Source organism: Panthera uncia (assembly GCF_023721935.1).
Source record: "Panthera uncia isolate 11264 chromosome D3 unlocalized genomic scaffold, Puncia_PCG_1.0 HiC_scaffold_8, whole genome shotgun sequence".
Classification (NCBI taxonomy): Eukaryota; Metazoa; Chordata; class Mammalia; order Carnivora; family Felidae; genus Panthera; species Panthera uncia.
In genome coordinates this window covers 82,247,134-82,267,588 of record NW_026057586.1, presented here as the reverse complement: position 1 = coordinate 82,267,588, position 20,455 = coordinate 82,247,134, and the positions used below count along the sequence as shown (strand labels likewise).

At 37.3% G+C, this 20,455-nt stretch overlaps 1 protein-coding gene across 8 annotated transcripts in view; it reads right to left on the bottom strand.

Annotated features, from left to right (window-relative positions):
* ATXN2 (ataxin 2) overlaps positions 1-20,455 on the bottom strand; it is a 127,714-nt gene that overhangs the window by 75,935 nt on the left and 31,324 nt on the right. For 7 of the 8 annotated variants that reach the window (XR_007455336.1, XM_049619918.1, XM_049619919.1 and 4 more), the window contains exons 2-5: positions 16,635-16,668; positions 15,147-15,206; positions 14,580-14,651; positions 13,876-14,026 (exon numbers count right to left, since the gene is read on the bottom strand). The exons of the other annotated variant lie outside the window; for it this stretch is intronic. Coding sequence is in view for 6 of the 7 variants with exons in the window: in XM_049619918.1 (XP_049475875.1) it covers positions 13,876-14,026; positions 14,580-14,651; positions 15,147-15,206; positions 16,635-16,668 (317 nt within the window). In the remaining variant the exon portion in view is untranslated. The remainder of the gene's footprint in view (positions 1-13,875; positions 14,027-14,579; positions 14,652-15,146; positions 15,207-16,634; positions 16,669-20,455) is intronic. 8 annotated transcript variants of the gene reach the window in all.

Below are 20,455 nucleotides of genomic sequence, written 5' to 3'. Positions count from 1 at the left end.
CCCTAAGTATATGCTCAAAAGAAATGAAAACAAAATATCCACACAAAAATCAGAACATCAATGATCCCAGCAGAATTATTCATGACAATCAAAAAGTAGAAATAAATGAAATGTCCATCAACTGATAAATGCGTAACTAAAATGTAGTATACCCAGAATGGACCTAAAAAGCATTACACTAAGTAAAATAAATCAGAGAAAAACAAGTACCATATGATTTCACTTCCATGTGGAGTATAAAAGACAAAACAAATGAACAAACACAAACAAAATAAAAACGGGGCGGGGCGGGGGGGCCTGGGTGGCGTAGTCGGTTAAGCGTCCAACTCTTGATCTCGGCTCAGGTCATGGTCTCACAGTTCTTGAGTTCAAGCCCCACATCGGGCTCTGCACTGGTATTGCAGAGCCTGCTTGGGATTCTGCCTCTACTTCTCTCTGACCCTCCTCCACTTGTGCTCTCTCTCTCTCTCTCTCTCTCTCAAAAAATAAACTTTAAATTTTTTTTTTCAAAAAAAACCCCAAAAAACGGGCACCTGGGTGGCTCAGTCAGTTGAGCATCCAACTTCAGCTCAGGTCATGACTGTACAGTTCATGGGTTCGAGCCCTGCGTCAGGCTCCGCGCTGACAGCTGACAGCTCAGAGCCTGGAGCCTGCTTTGGATTCTGTGTCTCCCTCTCCTTCTGCCCCTCCCTCCCTCTCTCTCTCTCTCCCCAAAATAAGTAAACATTAAAAAAAGGGTTGTTGTTTGTTTTTTTTTTTTTTTTTTTTTTTTTTAACAAAAAACAGAAAGCTAAACACAGAGAACAAACTGGTGGTTGCCAGTGGGGAGGTAAGGAAAGCACACAATAGATAAAGGGGATTAAGAGTCTCAAACTTCAAGTTATAAAAGAAGTCACAGAGATGAGAAGTACAGCATAGGGAATATAGTCAATAATATTGTAACAATGTATGAGGACAGATGGTGACTACACGATACCTGTCATGGCAAGCACTGGGTAATGTACACAAGTGTTGAAATCAATGTGAGGTACTTGAAATTGATATAACATCGTATGTTATTTATATGCCAATAAAAATGTAGTATACCCATACAATGGATTATTATTTGGCAATGAAAAGATTCACTGATACGTGGATGGATGAACCTTAAACACATATACTAAGTGAAACAAGCCTGTCACAAAAGGCCACATATTGTATGACTCTATCTTTTTAAAATTTTTTATGTTTATTTATTTATTTTGAGAGCGAGCGAGAGAGCACAAGCAGGGGAGGGGCAGAGAGAGGAGAAAGAATCTCAAGCAGGTTCTGCACGGTCAGCACAGAGCCCAATGTTGGGCTTGAACTCACGAACCATGAGATCATGAACGGGGCTGAAACCAAGAGACGGAGGCTTAACAGACTGAGCCACCCAGGTGCCCCTTTCTCTGATTCTATTACTATGCAATATCCACAATGGGCAAACCCACAAAGACAGAAAGATTAGTAGTCGTCCAGGGCTGGGGAGGTTGGAACCAAGTAGGGACTGACTGCTAAAGGGTGTGGGGCTTTTTAGAGTGAAGATATTCTAAAATTAACTGTAGTGACAGATTCTATGAATATACTAAAAAAAACTGAATTGTGCAATTTAAACGAACTATAATGTATGTGAATTATGTATCAATAAAACTGTTATTAAGAAAAATCCAAGGGGTGCCTGGGTGGCTCAGTCGGTTAAGCGTCCGACTTCAGCTCAGGTCATGATCTCACGGTCCGAGAGTTCGAGCCCCGCGTTGGGCTCTGTGCTGACAGCTCAGAGCCTGGAGCCTGTTTCAGATTCTGTGTCTCCCTCTCTCTCTCTCTGACCCTCCCCCATTCATGCTCTGTCTCTCTCTGTCTCAAAAATAAATAAACTTAAAAAAAAAAAAATTAAAAAAAAAAAAATCCAATATTGCTCTCAACAGTCCAAAAAATGAGGACTAGGTCACCTTGGTCCCCTCCCCAAAATTACCTTACCAAAAGGCAACTCAAAATCTGGAGATATTTCAGGGCTTGAAATCTTTTATTTCCACAATGCTGTCTTGTGACTCAGCAATGAGGGAAAATGCCAGTATTTAAATAGACAAATCTTTACTTCTTGGCAAAACTATGTGGCCAAAGGGGACAGAAGATACACTTTCTGAGAAACTTCAGGATAGTCAGGACCCTGCACTGCCATGTCCTGACCTTAACCGAGGCACGCAGTTCAAGAGATGACACAGAAGCAGGAGCTTCCTGGTGTTCAGGATTTGGGGCTTGATGCCTACTGTACTGATGGTTCAAAATAATACAGCTACCAACAGGAACAAAGTTTCAAGCGAGAAACACATTCATTTTTGTCTAACTTTAGTTGAACAGGCATTCATTTTGACAACTTTCAAGTAACACTGGTCACAAAACAGGCAACTGCTTATTCTGTCAGGCCTATTGCTCTGCATCCAAATCTATGAATGCACATTTGACTGGTAATAATGTATCAAACCAGTGATCATATTATCATCTGTTTTATGTTAACCTGAAATAAAGTACCTAAATAATGTCTTTGCACATTATCTTGTTTAAAGCTAGTAGTAAAATACAGACTTTCTTACAGACAGTGCTTATTGATCTCAGAAACTGAATCATAACTGGTGACTTAAGGCTGTAGTCATTTCTTCTCTTTTGAAATGACAACCAAATGGTAAAATCAGAAAAACTTCAAGGCTACAAAGCCTCAAATTCCTTTAAAAGAAAAATTACATAAATCAGATTTTATTGTGGACATAATTCACTTTTAGCATCTGATAGCATTTACTCATATGGAAATAAAGACTGCATCGCTGTAAAAGCTACCTTGGAAAGACTGAAAACGAATGTCATCCACTTAAAAGCATAGCAACACACTTTTTATAAAGACTACACAACTTCAAAATGCAGCCTTAAAAAAAAAAAAAGACAGGGGGAGGTCTCTTCTTACTGATCACTATATGCAACTATGAAAAAAAAAAGTCATTATTCTCTGCTCTCTGACAACAAAATTACATGGCATAGAGTAGTACTTACTTTCTAACTGTGATTTCCATAAAAATTTCTGAGTCCCAGAACTCAAAGTAAATTTACCACTCAAGGAAAAAATGACAGAACCTTAGCAAGAAAATGGAGATGGAGACTATCAGAACAGCTGTAGCAGGTAAAATCTAAAGGATATCAACTTCAAAAGTGCAAATACAGTGGAAAGAAAGCAGCGATAACACGCTTTCTGAAACACAGTAAGCCACCTAAAAAAAATTCTTTCCTGAGCAAAAAGCAGCTCCAAGGAAAAGGATAGTATATCATGTTGGGAGTCTTTAGTTTCAGTCCAAACATCACCTACTGTGTTAAAACTAAATTAATAAATATTAAAATAACAGACTCTATGGTTTTCTAGTTAGAACCAAACCAAGCCTGGGGCCTCTGGGTGACTCAGGTGGTTGACTGTCCAACTCTTGATTTCAGCTCAGGTCATGATCCCAGGATCATGGGATTGAGCCCTGCATTGGGCTCCTCACTGAGCACAGACCCTGCTTAAGATTCTCTCTGTCTCTCTCTCCCCCTTGCCCCCTTTCCCCAGCTTGTGTGCGCGCGCGCTCTCTCTTTTTCTTTTTTTGAGAGAGAGAGAGAAAGAAAAAAGAAAACAAACCACCCAAATCGTTTTCTTTTGTTCTTTTCTGAGATCTGGTCCAAGTTCCCTTTTGACCAAAGTCTGGAAAGAATTAACTGATATGAAAAAGCAAACCCTGGGGTGCCTGGGTGGCTCAGTTAAGCGTCCGACTTCCGTTCAGGTTGTATCTCACAGTTCGTGAGTTTGAGCCCTGCATTGGGCCCTCTGCTGTCAGCACAGAGCCCAGTATAGATCCTCTGTCCCCGCCCCCCCCCTTTTTCTGCCCCTCCCCTGCTCATGCTTGCTCTCTCTCAAAAATAAACATTAAAAATTAGGAGAAGAAGAAGCAGCAGCAGCACACCCTAAATACCATTCTTGTTAAACACAGCTTGCAATTTAATTTGTCTCTGTCCCACATATGGAGCCCAATAGATAAGCCTAGAATGTAAGTAGGAAACAGGACAATCTCAATCAATGCAACATTTAGAAAGTGCACAGGGTATAGGGCTTCCACAATAAATGGCCCTAAAAATGCTTCTGATGCTACAGTATTTGAACAAAAGTTTAAAGTGCTTAGAGTCAGTAGCTCTTTGTAACACTAATTTATGCCAAAATACATTAATGATGAAGAAACCTCACATTCTTCTTACATAAAATGATTATATTTCATAGTACTATGATATTTTTTAAATCCCTGAGAGAAAAATATATACAACTTAAATATTAAAAAGCAGTTCTTGGGGCACCTGGGTGGCTCAGTTAAGCGTCTGACTTCGGCTCAGGTCATGATCTCACAGCTTGTGGGTTCGAGCCCCGTGTCAGGCTCTGTGCTGACAGCTTGGAGCCTGGAGCCTGCTTTGGATTCTGTGTCTCTCTCTCTCTGCCCTCCCTCGCTCATGCTCTGTCTCTCCCTGTCTCAGAAATAAATAAACATTAAAAAAAAAAAAAAAAAATTTTTTTTTTTTTTTTTTTTTTTTTTAAATAAATGAAGGAGCACCTGAGTGGCTCAGTCAGTTAAGCATCCAACTCTTGGTTTTGGCTCAGGTCAGATCTCATGGTTTGTGGGTTCACAAGCCTGAGTTGGGCTGTGCTGACAGCGTGGAACCTACTTGGAATTCTCTCTCTCCCTTTCTCTCTGCCCCTCCCCTGCTGTTTCGTGCTTGTGTTCTCTCTCTTATAAAATAAATAAATTTTGAAAAGATCTAAATGAATATCAATAGTCAAGACTCCACACAATCAAATGCACACCAAATTCTACAGCAAAGCGTGATAAATAGAACACAGAACTAGATAAAATGGAAACCCACTACGTAAGGCTTGTTTCGCTTAGATTCCACAGAATGTAACATTTCTATTTCTCATATTATCTCCAAAAGAGATCAAAAGAAACTCTAACAAGATGCCAATAGAAAGATACTTTGTGGAGTGGGGTATCAGGATGGTGACACAGTTTTCAGCTTCTTCATTAGGCTCCTGGTTCAGAGCTCCATTTTGACAGGGGAGGAGGAGTCTTTAATCTCTGCCATCAGAAAGAATGAAATGGGTCTAATCATTGTTAGACCAATTTTTTTTATAAAAGGTACTGTTTTAATCTCAAAAGTTAAAGAGAGAGAAAGGAAAATGGAAAGAAAGATTTTGTCGAAAACCTGGGGGTGAGTGGGTGGGGGAAGTAAATTCAGAAATGTTCAGGAAGCAAAAAAACAGAATTTGGGAACTGAACTGCCATTACTATTCAATATTCTTTTGACAACTTAATTTTACAGCGAAGTGTTGAGAAATAAAGAAAAAGTTGGTAAATAAAACTAATTCCAATTCTTACAGCTGTACAAACACCTTTCTGTTTCGTTGGCAAACATATAAACTGTCCTTATGTAAATTAGAAGAACAACTGTTCAAGTGCACATGCTCTTAAAACTCTCTTGATCTGGGTAAAAAAGCAATTTCTATTTACAGTCAAATGTAATAGAAATTAAAATGCAGATCATTTATCCACATTCCCTCACTGTCCCGCTTTATTACTACTTTTTACATATGTGCTATTCCTGAGACTTAATGGAGACCGTACAGAGCAAGAGAAAAAATAAAACTAAAAGCAGACAGTAACTAACTGGGTATACCAGCATTACATAATACTACCAAGTAAACTGTCTTCCTGGACTCATCTGAATTACCTACTAGACAGCTCAAAAATGCTACTTGTTTTGACTTAAACGGTCCCCACTAACAGAGTGTAAGTTGTTTTCTGACTGTCTATCATGTGCCGGTAATTAATCTTGCTCACTTTTCCCATTTAGCAAGCTGACAGATTAAAAGTCATTATTACTTTGAAACTGCACTTCTTTGATTACCAGTGAGGTGGACTACCTTTCCATACGTTTACTGGCCATCTGTAAAACTTCTTTTATTCGATTTTCCCCAGTTTGCAGCATGTCTTCTAAAATTTTTTTTTAATTTTTTTTTTTTTAATGTTTATTTATTTTTAAGAGAGAGACAGTGTGAGAGAGGAAGGGGCAGAGAGAGGGAGACACAGAATCCGAAGCAGGATCCAGGCTCTGAGCTGTCAGCCCAGAATCCGACGCGGGACTTAAACTCATGGCCCCAAGATCAAGACCTGAGCTGAGATTAAGAGTCGGATGCTTAACCGACTGAGCCACCCAGGCACCCCTCATGTCTTCTAAAATTTATGATACTTTTAGACACATCTAAGTCTTGCAAAAATTTTTGCTTTGGTGGTCATGCTTATAACGTCCTTCCCCATCTCAAAATGATATAAATTCACAAATCTGCTCTCGTATTTCTACATGACTGGGTTTTTTTTAATTACTTCTTTTTAACCATTTAGGGTTTATTTTGATGATGGGTATGAAATAGGCATCTAATTCCCCCCAAATGTTGTACCAACACCATTTCCTAAATAATCCACCTTTACCATAGATCTAAAGTGTTATCTTTATCATATATTAACAAAACACCCATATGAATTTCCTCTGTTTTAGATTCTCTATTTTTTGCCACTTTGACAACTATGTTTTAATGCTAATACATTTTAATGTTTGGTAGGACAAGTCCTCCCTTCATGAGTCTTGTAGAAAAAATTTTCCCAAATTCTTCTGTTAATAAATGTTACCTTATAAATGTAGGAATCATTTTCTCACTTTCTATAAAGATAGAGATGTTATCTTTAGCGATTACGTTGAGGAAAAAAGACAACTTTCAAGTGTTACATATTTCCATTCAACGTACGGCACGTTTTCTCCATTTAGTAAAATCTTTTATGTCCTTCAGCAGTGTTTTCATAAAAAATCTTCAGCCTATTCACATGTACTATGTTTGTCTCTACATTCTTCTAAGTTCTGTTCCTATTGAGAATGTTTTCCTTTTATATCAGTAGCTGATTAATGACGCTGAACAGTGACCAGTAATGTCCATATGTATCTTAAGTCAGACCTTCCTCTTATTAGTACTAAACAATATTTTTATTTTGTTTATCTAAATAAAATCCTATTTTATTCTAGTGGTTTTGTTTGCTTTTTATTTTTACTTATTTATTTTAGTGTGTTTATTTATTGTGAGAGAGAGAGAAAGAGCGCATGTGAGCACAAGAGGGGCAGACAAAGAGGGGGAGAGAAACAGAATCCCAAGCAAGCTCTGCACTGTCAGCACAGAGCCCTATGTGGGGCCTGAACTCAAACTGTGAGATCATGACCTGAGCTGAAACCAAGAGTCAAACACTTAACCAACTGAGCCCACCCAGGTGCCCCTATTTTGTTTTTAATAAATGAAGAATTATTGTTTTGACCTTGGCATACACATGGAAGAATACAGCAGAGTTTCCATATGCTCTAAAAACACATAAAGAAATGAAATTTTAATAAATCAGGTATTTTAATAAACATGCAATATTTCCCTATTGTACTTCAAACTACTCCATTTGGTGTTTCATCACCCGTTCTACTATATCTGTTTATTTTATCACCTGTTCTACTGTATCTGTTTGTTTGTTTTTATCACCTGTTCCACTATATATATTTATATATATATATATATATATTTTTTTTTTTTTTTAACTGAATAATCTCTGTATAAATCTCCATACTGGCCTCAGTAAATGCGAGTTTCCACTTAACTACTTGGCCCCAGTATGGACACACATCCTTCTCTCACTAGCCCACAGCAAAGCTGAAACAGTAAACTCTCTAATGGTTCAGTTTTAACAGAAGAATATTAAAACAGTTACTCAGCAGGCTCACTAAAAAACTAGTCCAAAGCCCACAGGCCCACACCAACTTCTTTACAGCGCTTTCCTGCACAGTTCCTTGGATAGCCCCCGGCCAAGACCACCTGCTTATCCATCACCCCATCTGCCTACCCACCACAGGGCCTACCCTCCCTCCTGCCACAGGGCAGGCTATTGATCTTGAGCACTTGTTCAACTTTACAGCTGCTTGCCTGTCCAACATTAGCACCTCCTGCCCATCTACAGAGCCTACTGCCCTACTAGAACACCACCCACGAATGAATTTAGAGCACATTTAAATTGATCCTCAGAATTTAAGTCTTCCCAGGTCATAGCCAGCTGAGATTTGTCTCTTCTTAGATATAACTGACATGGCATTCCTAATATCATGCCCTTCAGAAGAGATAATTCTCTGTTACTCGTAGGACCTTGCCCTATAGAGCTACAGGACAACCACATGAGAACACAATAGTGCCACACCAGAATAAAATAATCTGTATGACTTTCTCACTACCCTCTTATCACACATTCACAGTCCAACTTCTTCCAACTACTACAACCAATACAATTCTTCATGTCTCTGAACTCTATTTGGAATTCAATGCCACTAATTGTAACATTCCACTTTTCTTGAATTCCTTCACATGCCTTGGTATCTCCAACTGCGAAAATGCCTGGAGCGGAGCTTCTTAATACGGAGTACATGAACTCCCTAGGGAACTGTGAACACTACAGAATTAAGTGTAAAAGTCCATGTGCACAGTTTTTTCTAGGGTGAGGGTATACAGTTTCACTAAGTTCTCAAAAGGGACCCAAAATAGATTAAGTCTTGAATTTCTCTGTACTGTCTATAGCAACAAGCACAGCAACGAACACAATCCAGAGCTCAATAAGTATTTGCTGGCAGGCTGTATATGTAAGACTGCTTCTAGTTTTCTCACTCTTTACATAAAATAGTTGTTTGTTTTTTTTAAAGTATGTGTAAGTCCTAATTTCATTCACTCAAAACAGACATTTACAATTGTGCCTGTCCTATGCACAGAAATACTATACTAGGCTCCAAGGATTAAAAAAAATTCTACAAAGCTCAAAGTATAATAGGGGAGAAACGTAATTATAATACAACGTGGTGTAAAGGCAATATACAAAGATGTTGGCAATAGGCTTATATATGGTAACTGAAATTAGCAGAGTATAAAACAACTGATACACGGTAAGAGCAGTGGGCAAAGAAACAAACACTGGGAACACAAACACATTTAAGAGCACTTTAACAGATATAAAGCCCAAGAATGAGCACAGAAGGAGTGATGAATAAAACAAATGAGAAACAGAAGAGCAGCTTTCTGAAGGACGAAATCAACAGTGCCAAAATCAATATTAAGTCTGAAAAAGAGTACAGAGGACCTATGAATGAGGCGTTACTGGTAGCCCCAGAAGCTTGTAAGTTGTGAATATAAAAGGCAGATTACCATGCGATGAGTCCATAGAAACTAAGAGTCAAGAAGTTTGAGTAAGAAAGGAAGACAGGATAGTAAGTAAGAAGAGTCCAGGACAAAAAGGAATTCTTTTCAGGAATAGAGGGGCTTGAATAGGTTTTTGGGTTAAAGCGAAGGAGCAACTAGAGAGGAAGAGGTTGAAGAGTCTGGAAACAGAGGTGACAGAAAAGAGCAAGAACCCAGGAATGGTGGAACACAGTCAAAAGCATGACTGGAGAAGTTGAGATTGAACAGGAAGTGAAATATCCCACCTACTAAAACCAAAGGAAAGAGAGTAATGATGGCAAGGGGAAGATAAAGTTGTAGGTAAGGGAGGGGGCAAATAGTTGAGGATGGAGATCATTCCCAGTAACTTAATTTTCTCATATGTGATTTTTCACTTATTGTGACAAAAGAGCTGGAAAGAAAGTGATTCTTCAAACTAAATCCAATTCGAACGGTCACAAACAAGGACTTAATGAAATTACACAATACTAGATTAGAGTCAAAGCATGAGTTTAGAGACAAAGTATATTCTATGTTACTTCACCAAAGACAATACAGTACGTATTTCTGATCAGCCCTAACAGACCAAACGCAGCAGGAAAAAAGATCTAGGACAAGAATTGGCAAGATTTTTTTGTAAAGGACCAGGTAATAAATATTGTTTGGCTTTGCAAGCCATATAGTCTCTATTCCAACCACTCAACTCTATCCCTGTGTCATGAAAGCAGCCACACACAGCACAAAAATAAGCAGGTATATTGTGTTACAATAAAACTTTATTTACCAATGAGTGAATCTGGCCCACAGGCCTGAAGTTTGCTGGCCCCTGTTCTCTAGACTGAGAACACTTTTTCTTATTTTTTTATTTTTAGCGTTTATTTATTTTTGAGATAGGGAGAGACAGAGCATGAACGGGGGAGGGTCAGAGAGAGAGGGAGACACAGAATCTGAAACAGGCTCCAGGCTCTGAGCTGTCAGCACAGAGCCTGACGCGGGGCCTGAACCCACGGACCGCGAGATCATGACCTGAGCTAAAGTCGGACGCTTAACCGACTGAGCCACCCAGGCACCCCTAGACTGAGAACACTTTTAAGGAAATGAAGCAGTAGAAAGAAGCGTAAGTTAGGAGAATGAAGAAAGACGAGCAGCCAGAACTAAAATGTAGTTGAGATATTAAAGAGCAAAATATGAGAAAAGCAGCAAAAGAAAAAGCAGAAAGAGAATGAAGGAGAAAATCAAGTGAGAAAGGAAAACTGGAAACAGGAAAGTAAAAAATGAGTAGAGATCATACGCCAATTCCAAAGTAGAAAGATGCAGAGACAAAAAGCAGCTGAATGCCCTACAAAATAGCAAAATGAAGAGGGGAAAATAAGAGCATCCCATATCTGCCTGCAATGGAATTCAGATAATGGATAAAACACACACGAATTTTCCAGTGATAACCTGACGGTCTAATTGTGGGTGTGCAAAAGGAATCCACAGCTTACAAAATGCAGAGTTACTCTTCATTTTGCCCACAACTCAAACTGGTAACATGTATAGCATTCAAGAGATCACATGAAACTTACCCATCATATCATAAAAAACAGATCAATTATTTCTAGGCCTTTTATTCACTTGCATATGTGTACAAATGTGACAACTTTAAAAACCTAGTAAAACAAAAAAACTTACTAAAATCAGTAGTCAGAATTAAGAAGTTAAAAGCCATACTAACTTAACTTTTAAAAGTTTCCCCAAAATAAAGCCAAAGATTTTAAAAAGAAAAGAATCTTGAATAATCTGCATATTTATACTATACAGGAATTTTGTTTACTTTTGGCTTTGTGGGGAAATCCCTTAAGGTAAATGCAGGCTTATTCTGACTAAGCTAAACAACAAATGAGACCACATAATTTATGTCACAATAGTACAGTGTTCAAGAACATGAGTTGGGGGGTTAGAAGCTGCTAGGTTTGTGTCTTCACTTTACCAAGTTACTTAATCATGTCTTAATTTTTTGTAATTAATGAACCATGCCAATTAATTACCCTAAAAAGTTTTTTCTATACTAATAGCATCTCCAAAATAATATTTATAGAGGGCAAGGATAGTATTAATACTATCTGCCAGGACAGTATGAAGAATCTGGCTTAAGAGACCTGAAATCCTTCGGGCACCTGGGTGGTTCAGTGGGTTAAGCGTCCAACTTCAGCTCACGTCATGATCCCACAGCTCATGAGTTCAAGCCCCACGCTGGGCTCTGTGCTAACAAGCTCAGAGCCTGGAGCCTGCTTCAGATTCTGTGTCTCCCTCTCTCTGCCCCTCCCCCACTCACACTGTCTTTCTCTCTCAAAAAAATGAATGTTTAAAAAAAAAAGAGAGAGAGAGAGAGAGGGACCTGAAATCCTCAACACATGACTTAATACTATTTTCAGGATACCATGCACTGGACACAATTGTATAATTCACTAAACCACTACAGTCTTTAAATAAAATACCTGAAATTACTCCACTATGGGATGTCCTCATCAAGAAAACTGTATTTTTATGTATATAGCAAAATACATCTATCCTGTTATGAGTGTACTGAATAGTGTCAAAGTTGTCGCTCTGATCTTTTTTCTTGGCTTTCTACAATGAACACAAATTACCTAAGAAATAAAGACATAATAAAATAATAAAATAAAATAAAAAATTTAAGACATTAATTTTGAAGAGGATCAAAGAATGGGATGTCACAGATATTTCCAAGTAACATTTATCTTTCCAAATTTAGGAAATGCTAATTCACTTTAAGAACAAAAGACAAAGCGTACTGTAAATGGCTATTAGCTAAATGGCCTGGTACCCAACAGAGTAAGGAACATTTTGTTGTTGTTGTGACCACTACTTTTTCCAGAGTGCCATGTACTACTAGATTCAACTAAAACTGTATTTTCCCTTTCAGCTTATTATCCAAAGTCAATTTTTAAATTTAAAACAGTGAAATACTTCAACAGTATAAGCATAAATATAATTTTGTGGTCCTAGGCATAAATAAGATCAACTCCAAAGGCAGCAACGAAAAAAAGACTTGTTTCCTTGTATGGGCCATTGAAGGACTCTTAGACAAAGAGTTGTAAATCAGAGACACAGACATTTGAGAAGGTACAAAAACAGAACACAGTGCTTTCTCCAGCACTGCAAACCAGTTACAGGTACCTAGCACTGCTAGCTTCTGAAAAAACAAGCTAACTATAGGTGAGAACCTTAAGAGGTCCAAAGGAAAGGCTTTAACTTTCTGGTGGCTTGTAATTTCTAAAAAACAATGCAGAAAAATGAGCGCAACAAAAACAGCTGAATGATGAAAATCAAAAACTGTGGGGAGTTACAACTCACAATGGAATTGACTATAGAATCTGACCAGAAAAAATCAATTTAAGAATTTTTCAGCCAAGGGACCCCTGGGTGGCTCAGTCGATTAAGCGTCCTACTTCAGCTCAGGTCATGATCTCACAGTTCGTGAGTTCGAGCCCCACTTCGGCTGTCAGCTCAGAGCGTGCTACAGATTCTGTGTCTCCCTCTCTCTCTCTACCCCTCCCCCATTTGTGTACATACGCTCTCGCTGTCTCACTCTCTCTCTCAAAAATTAACATTAAAAAAAAAGGTTAGAGCCAAGTTCAAAATTGCCCAGAGCCTTTCAATGTGATACTAAACACTCAGCACCGCATATACTCTCCAAATGAGTAACAGTAATTCCCATATTTTCCTCCTCAATGGACATTTGAAATGGACTAAATTTTAATATAACTATGTCATCCCTTTTAGTTTTTCAAAACAGTCCCATACTCTGAATGTTTTATTATTTTTTTTAATATAATTTGTTATCAAATTGGCTAACATACAGTGTGTAAGATGTACTCTTGGTTTTGGAGGTAGATTCCTGTGGTTCATCGCTTACATATAACACCCAGTGCTCATCCCAACAAGTGCCCTCCTCAATGCCCATCACCCATTTTCTCCTCTCCTCCACCCCTCCTGAATGTTTTCTTAAATACGCATGTTCTACTTATCTTTTTCATCTTCATTAAGCCACTGTTTTTCTATCCATAGCTCTCTGCCCATTCTCTCTTACTCATATGTTATTTCCAGGTCATAAAACTATAACATTTATGGAACTATAAGCATGATAAAACTACATATGCATTATTTATAAACATCTTAAAATGAAAAGTTTATGAACTGAAGGCCAAATGGGACAAGAAATTTCAGTTGAGTATAATCAGTAGCATTCTTGACCATGAAACTATAGACTGAAAATCCCTTACAAACTTTAACAGAACACAAACTCTCATTATTTATCCTAAAGTATCAAGGAATCTTCCTCTGAAGTTTTAAATATTTTCCAACAAAAATGCATTAAAATTCCCATTTGTCCTAATCAGGTTACTCTAAAAAAAAAAAAAAAAAAAAAAAGTCTGTATAATCAATGCATAAAGTCTTTGTTTGAATAAATCTTATAAACCATGACACATATTTAGGAAATCAAAATTCACCTCTTCTTGCATAACTGGAGTCCATGTCTTTAAACTGTACCACAACAAAGTCTGAACACTTGAACAAAATACTCTCCATTATTTCTTCACGTTTTGGCCCCGAACTGGATTCCATACTTTTCTCATGTGCAGCATCAAGTACCAAATCACACTAAAATGAGAAGCATGAGTAAATATTCAAAACACTTATAAAATATAAGAATTCTTCAGCATATCAAGGTACTATTTCTTAAATGCCCTTGACAAAAATAATCTATCTCAAGAGAATCTTATAATCAAACCTTTTTCTCAGAAATATGACCTATTATCTATTCCATCATTCAAAATACTTCTCACCTACAAGTTGGTCCTGCTACCATAGTCTGTTTTAAGTAAACTAATGGTGATAAAGAATAGAATAATGAACCACTCAATCCCTCTTCAGGTCCACAATGCTTGAAAAGGTCAAGATACTGTAATAAGCCCACAAAAGCAAGTTTGATTATACAAAATAGTTTATAAAATAATCAGTATTTGAAACTGAAGAGCAAAATCTAAGTGGTAAAGTAACTAAACGTGAAAATGTGACAAACATGTCCACATCATAACTATTAAATTATTAAATCAGAAACTAACAGACACTGTCAGGAAGCCATACAAACATACAGCAGTTGATGATTCACGGGGTTTTACATTCAACAAAAAGAGAAAAGAGTAAAAATTACCTTAGGACTGTAGGTTTTAAAAACTCCTTCATATATACCTCCGTTTTTCACTTGTACTTCACATTTGGATCCCTAAAAACATACAATTAATTTATCAAAGAAACAGTGTGCTACCCAGTCTTGAGGGACAGTTGCTTTCATTTTATTTTTTATATAGCTCATCAGGCTTCATTCAACATATTAGGTATTTACTGATAGAACAATAAAAAATTTTAAAACATTAACAATACACTGAATTCTCAAAATTCCTCAGGAGGCCCTGCTCAGAGTTTGCAGTATGAATTTAAATACTGAAGTTAAGTATTTCTGACTCTGGTTCTATTAAGTGACAAAACAATGCACTAAAGACAATCATCTACTACTATTATTTTGTACATAGTAGGGTTAACAAGAATGCTTTTATAGTGAGTCACGATAGCTTGGATGGAGTTCTGTTTTTTCTAAATAATCCTGATTGTGACCTAAGAAATGATACTGCGAGAATCATTCATCTACATTTCAACACCATGAAATTACTTTATTGCACTACGCGCCAGGCACTCTCTCCCCAATAATCTGGTAACTTACAACAACTGATGTAAGTATATGAACCATCCTCATATTTGCATAGATTCCATCAAAAGAAATCTGGAATTTTAAGAAAAAAATATTAGCAATCAGTATTTATCCTTGTGTATACATATTAGAGTTAACATTTAATTTGTTACAAAATGTTTAGTTAGCTTTATAATACCTTATGTGCATTAAAGAAAGATTTACTTTACTACAATCTTTTGTTTCCTTAGAGAAGAGGCTTAAGTTTTCAAAAGTGAAATCAGTCATACCATCTAACAATGTTTTGACTATACATGACACAAAAAAGCAAAAGTGAACTTCCATATATGAGAAAAGACAAAACCACAAATATTGGGGAGTAAAGGGAGGAGGGTTCACTACAAAGTGGCAGGAGTGATTTTTCAAAGTGAGAGAAATGTCCCATTATCTTGACTGTGGTGGTGGTTACACAATCGTATGCATCAAAACTCACAGACCTGTACACTAAATAGGTTTAAGTATATGTAAATAAATAAATGGGGTGGAGGGGTCTTTTGCAGAAGACACTTCACTATGTTCCCTCAGCACGTATCCATCAATCATGGATTTTTTCATTGATAAAAGTTCTAAATTTTAAAACCAGAAGGCTCTTTCCAAGGGAGAAAAATGGAAGGAACTAAAAGATAGCACATTAATTCAAAACCAAACACCCAAAGAACTCTGCAACTCCAGTCCTGGTGTTCCATTGATCTTTTTTAGGCATTTCGCATTTAGATTTGCCTTTAGCCATTTATAAAACAACAAATAACTTCTTATTAGGCAAGAAAAATACTATTAACAGAAAATTTTATATTTTGCATATAAAATCATCTCAAAAAACAACATACATAGCTAATAATTTTATACCAAACAGTACTGAAGTATAAAAGTTATGAGGGGTGCCTACGTGGCTCAGTCAGTTAACCGTCCAACTTCAGCTCAGGTCATGATCTCACAGTATGTGAGTTTGAGTCCCCCCGTCAGCCTCTCTGCTGTCAGCACAGAGCCTGCTTCGGATCCTCTGTCCCCTCACTCTCTGGCCCCCTACACTGCTCGTTTTCTCTCTCTCTCTCTCTCTCTCTCCTCTCTTCTCTCTCGCTCACTCACTCACTCACTCAAAAATAAACATTAAAAAAAATTTTCTTTGGGCACCTGGGTGGTTCAGTCGGTTAAACATCTGACTTCAGCTCAGGACATGATCTCACAGTTCATGAGTTCGAGCCCCGTGTCAAGCTCTGTGTTGACAGCACGGAGCCTGGAGCCTGCTTCGGATTCTGTGTCTCCCTCTCTCTCTCTACCCCTCCCTCACTCACAGTCTGTCTCACTTTCTCTCTCAAAAATAAAAAAAAAAAAATTTAACGTTGTAAGATATAAAATTCAAGAAAAAGGATTTTTTTTTTTTACCTTGGCTTTGGTCCACCGGTTCAGAAATCACATTTTCATTACCAATTTTTCCAACCAACTAACATTAAAGTTACTCACCGTAGATTGAGGCAGTCCTTTGCTGTTTCGACCTCTGAAAAAATTAAATACTATGTTTATTAAATTCAACAGGCTAAACATACTAAAAAAATTTTTCAAATTTAAATTTCCTTCAAAGCACAATTCCATTCAAATAAAGCATAGGCAATCCATGGGTAAGGCTCATCTAATATTAACTATAAAGGCTACCTAAGGATGGTTCTCTCTGTGTTTGCTGGCTCAGAGGCCCAGAAAAGATATGGGTCATGGCAGGGAGGAAGGAAGAAATAATGTGAACATGATCAAAATAAAACAAAGTACAAATAAAAATAGCCTACTGGAAAAAATAACCAATACTAAATAATCTTTACTCCAAAAGTAACCTCTCACTCTGTTGGAGAAAACTACTTGGGAATAAAATATAAATTCTGTTCCTGATTTAACTGACATATTGACTGACATCAAAGTCACCTCCCATCTTTTCCCCCTGGTCTCTAAATACAGGCACTATGTTTACAAGTGCAGAAAAACACTTGAAAATAAGTTAAATAATTCAGAGCACTTTCATTTCTAAATAATAAGTACCTCTGTCAGTATCTATATAACAAGTGTCTTTCCTTGCCAACCCCCTACCTCTGAAACAATGCCGTACACCAAAGTCAGCTGTCAAGTAATTTCTAGTAAGGTAGACAATATTGTCAAGTGAGTTTAGTTATAGAGCATAACACAACCTAAGGCTTGTTCCAATGGAAAAGATTAGGCCCTTTATGAAATGATACAAACATTAATAGAGTGAAATTCTATACTCCTCAGAAATATTAGTTACTCTGGAATTATAGGACTGGAATCTCATTTTTTTATTAATTTTTTTTTTTAACGTTTATTTATTTTTGAGACAGAGACAGACAGAGCATGAACGGGGGAGGGGCAGAGAGAGAGGGAGACACAGAATTGGAAGCAGGCTCCAGGCTCTGAGCCATCAGGCCAGAGCCCGACGCAGGGCTCGAACTCACGGACCGTGAGATCATGACCTGAGCCGAAGTCGGACGCTTAACCGATTGAGCCACCCAGGCGCCCCTGGAATCTCATTTTAATAAAATAACCATGATACTCAAGCCACAAATTTAAAACATTCAAAGAGAAGTACAATTCAGGTCTAAAGAGTCTACCAGTATGTATGGTGCCAATTCCCAGTAAAATAGCACTGATCTTAGAACTCCAAGGACAGGATTGGTTTGCTCTCCAACCCAATCACTCTCTGTCATCTAGAAATTAACATCCGACCACAACACCTCTGAAATTCTTTCCATTTCTAACATTCTGATTCCGTAACTCTTTGCTTCACACATAGCACCGAGAGAGAAATTACTAAAGTCTAAGGAAGAGAATAATAATAGTAAGTAACTAATACTGCAAAAACCAGACCCTATGATAAACACTATGTCCAATCTCTTACCCTTCACTTTACAGGTGAGGAAACCAAACCTTAGTTAATTATCTTGACTAAAATCCTCTAGTTCATGAGCAGGAGAGCTGGTATTGTAACCAGGTGACCCGAAGTCCAGGCTTTTCATTTCTAGGTTATACTGCCTCTCTAAAACTGCGTCACAAGGAATAAACTACCTTCACAATTAAACCTAATCAAATTTCTAAATTTTTTCAAATAAATTCATTTCATTTGAATTTATTGGGGTTTTCTATTTATTTGTAGCCTGTACTTAAAGGCTACATAAAATGGCTAAAAATCTTGCTTAGGGTTACCTTATCTTAGTGGTTGCTGAGATACCACAGTTAAGATTTAAATGCCACCAATTCAGTACCCATAAATTCACCTGCATCCCCATAAAGCGATTTAAAAGAATTTAAAGACTTCTGTGAGGTGGGACTTCTATATTTTTATTGATTATACAATTACATCTTTGACTAATAAAGAGCAATTGTTTGACAACCTGGTTTACTTAGAACAAATCATGCTTGGGCTTGGGCTGAGAGCAATACCAAGAGGTACGGAGTATAGAAACCATTGATGGAATGGTTTCCAGTGGTGGAATAACGAAGGGAAATGTTAGCATACCATAGGAGCATTCTCTGAAACTTATGCTAAAAGTTTAAATTCATTCTTGTTTTTTCTTTTGGGATCCATTTAGAGATGCTTTACTTTTAATTTTTTCTTTAGTATTTTGGAACAAAGCAAGGTAATGTTTCATATAGTTACAGAAACTAAATTTCAAAAAAGCCAAGATCATATTCTAGTCCTAAACATACCTATGACTAGATGAATATTTCACAAAACAATCATATCCAGGATTATATGCTTTCAATAGTTATTGAATATCAAGTTAATATGTGATTCAAAATGCCAAGTTAATATAAAGAAATTTTAAAGAGTAACAGTAGTTTATATTGCTTCAAACTAATACAGGAAGGAGGAAATAGCTGGGGTTGTAAATAAGACTGGCTTGAGTTAATAACTGTTGAGATGAGGTGACAGGTGTGCAGGGCTTCATTTTTATCATTCTGCATGTTTTTCACAATCTCTTTAGGTTAAAAAAAAAAAGTACCTTCTGATATGATGCAATTGGAGCCTGGATTTAATCAAGACCTACTAGTTTACGGGAAACAGGGTGTAGAAGAATATATTAACTGATACCATGAGGTTACAAATCCGTTAAACCCAGAATGTGGCATTTTTTTTTAGGTTTATTTATTTGAGAGAGAAACAGAGAGAGCCTGCGAGTGCAAGCAGGGGAGGGGCAGAGAGAGAGGGAGAGAAAGAATCCCAAGCAGGCTCTGCACCTGGGGCTCGAACTCACCAACCTTGAGATCATGACCTGAGCCAAAATCAAGAGTCAGGTGCTTAACCCACTGAGCTACCCAAGCGCCCCAGAATGTGGTAAATTTGACCTAACAAAAGATGGGTTATGCAACAAATAAATGGCATGAGAAGAAAAAAACAGTGTAGAGGGAGGGAAAATGATTATAAATTTAAAGACACATAAATCAAAAGCAAAGTGTAGCTTCTCAATTTCAACACTTACTATAAAGCTACAGTAATCAGAATAGTGTGGTGCTGGCATAAGGACAAACATAAAATCCAATGAAATAGAATAGAGAGCCCAGAAATAAACCCTCACATATATGGTGAAACTTTACAACTTAAATCATACACAAAAATTAACCCAAAATGGGTCAAAGATGTAAATTTAAGAGCTACCACTATGAAATTCTTAGGAGAAAACACAGGAGAAAAGTCTTCGTGACTTTAAACTTGGCAATGATTTAACTGTGACACCAAAATGCATAAACATTAAAAAAAAATACCAAAAATTATTTCATCAAAATTAAAAGCTCTTATGCAAAGGATTATCAGTTATCAGGGTAAAGACACCACTTTTCAGAGTAAGGTATGTACATTTCATGTATCTGATAATTCCAGAATACATAAACAACTGCAATTCATTAAACAACAACAAAAAAACATACAACCCAATTCAAAAATGGACAAAAGACTTGAATAGACATTTCTCCAAAGAAGCTATACAGTTAGCCAATAAGCACATGAAAAGATGTTCAACATCACTAGTCATCAGGAAAGGTGCAAATCAAAATCCCAATGAGCTACCACTTCACCCCCACTATGAAAGCTATTATAAAAAAGACAGAAAATCACAAGTGTTGGAAAAATGTGGAGAAACTGGAACCCATGTGTACTACCTGTGGGAATGTAAAATGTTATAGCTGCTGTGGAAGATAGTATGGCAGTCCCCCAAAATTTAAACAGAATTGGGGCGCCTGGGTGGCTCAGTCAGTTTAAGCGTCCGACTTCAGCTCAGGTCATGATC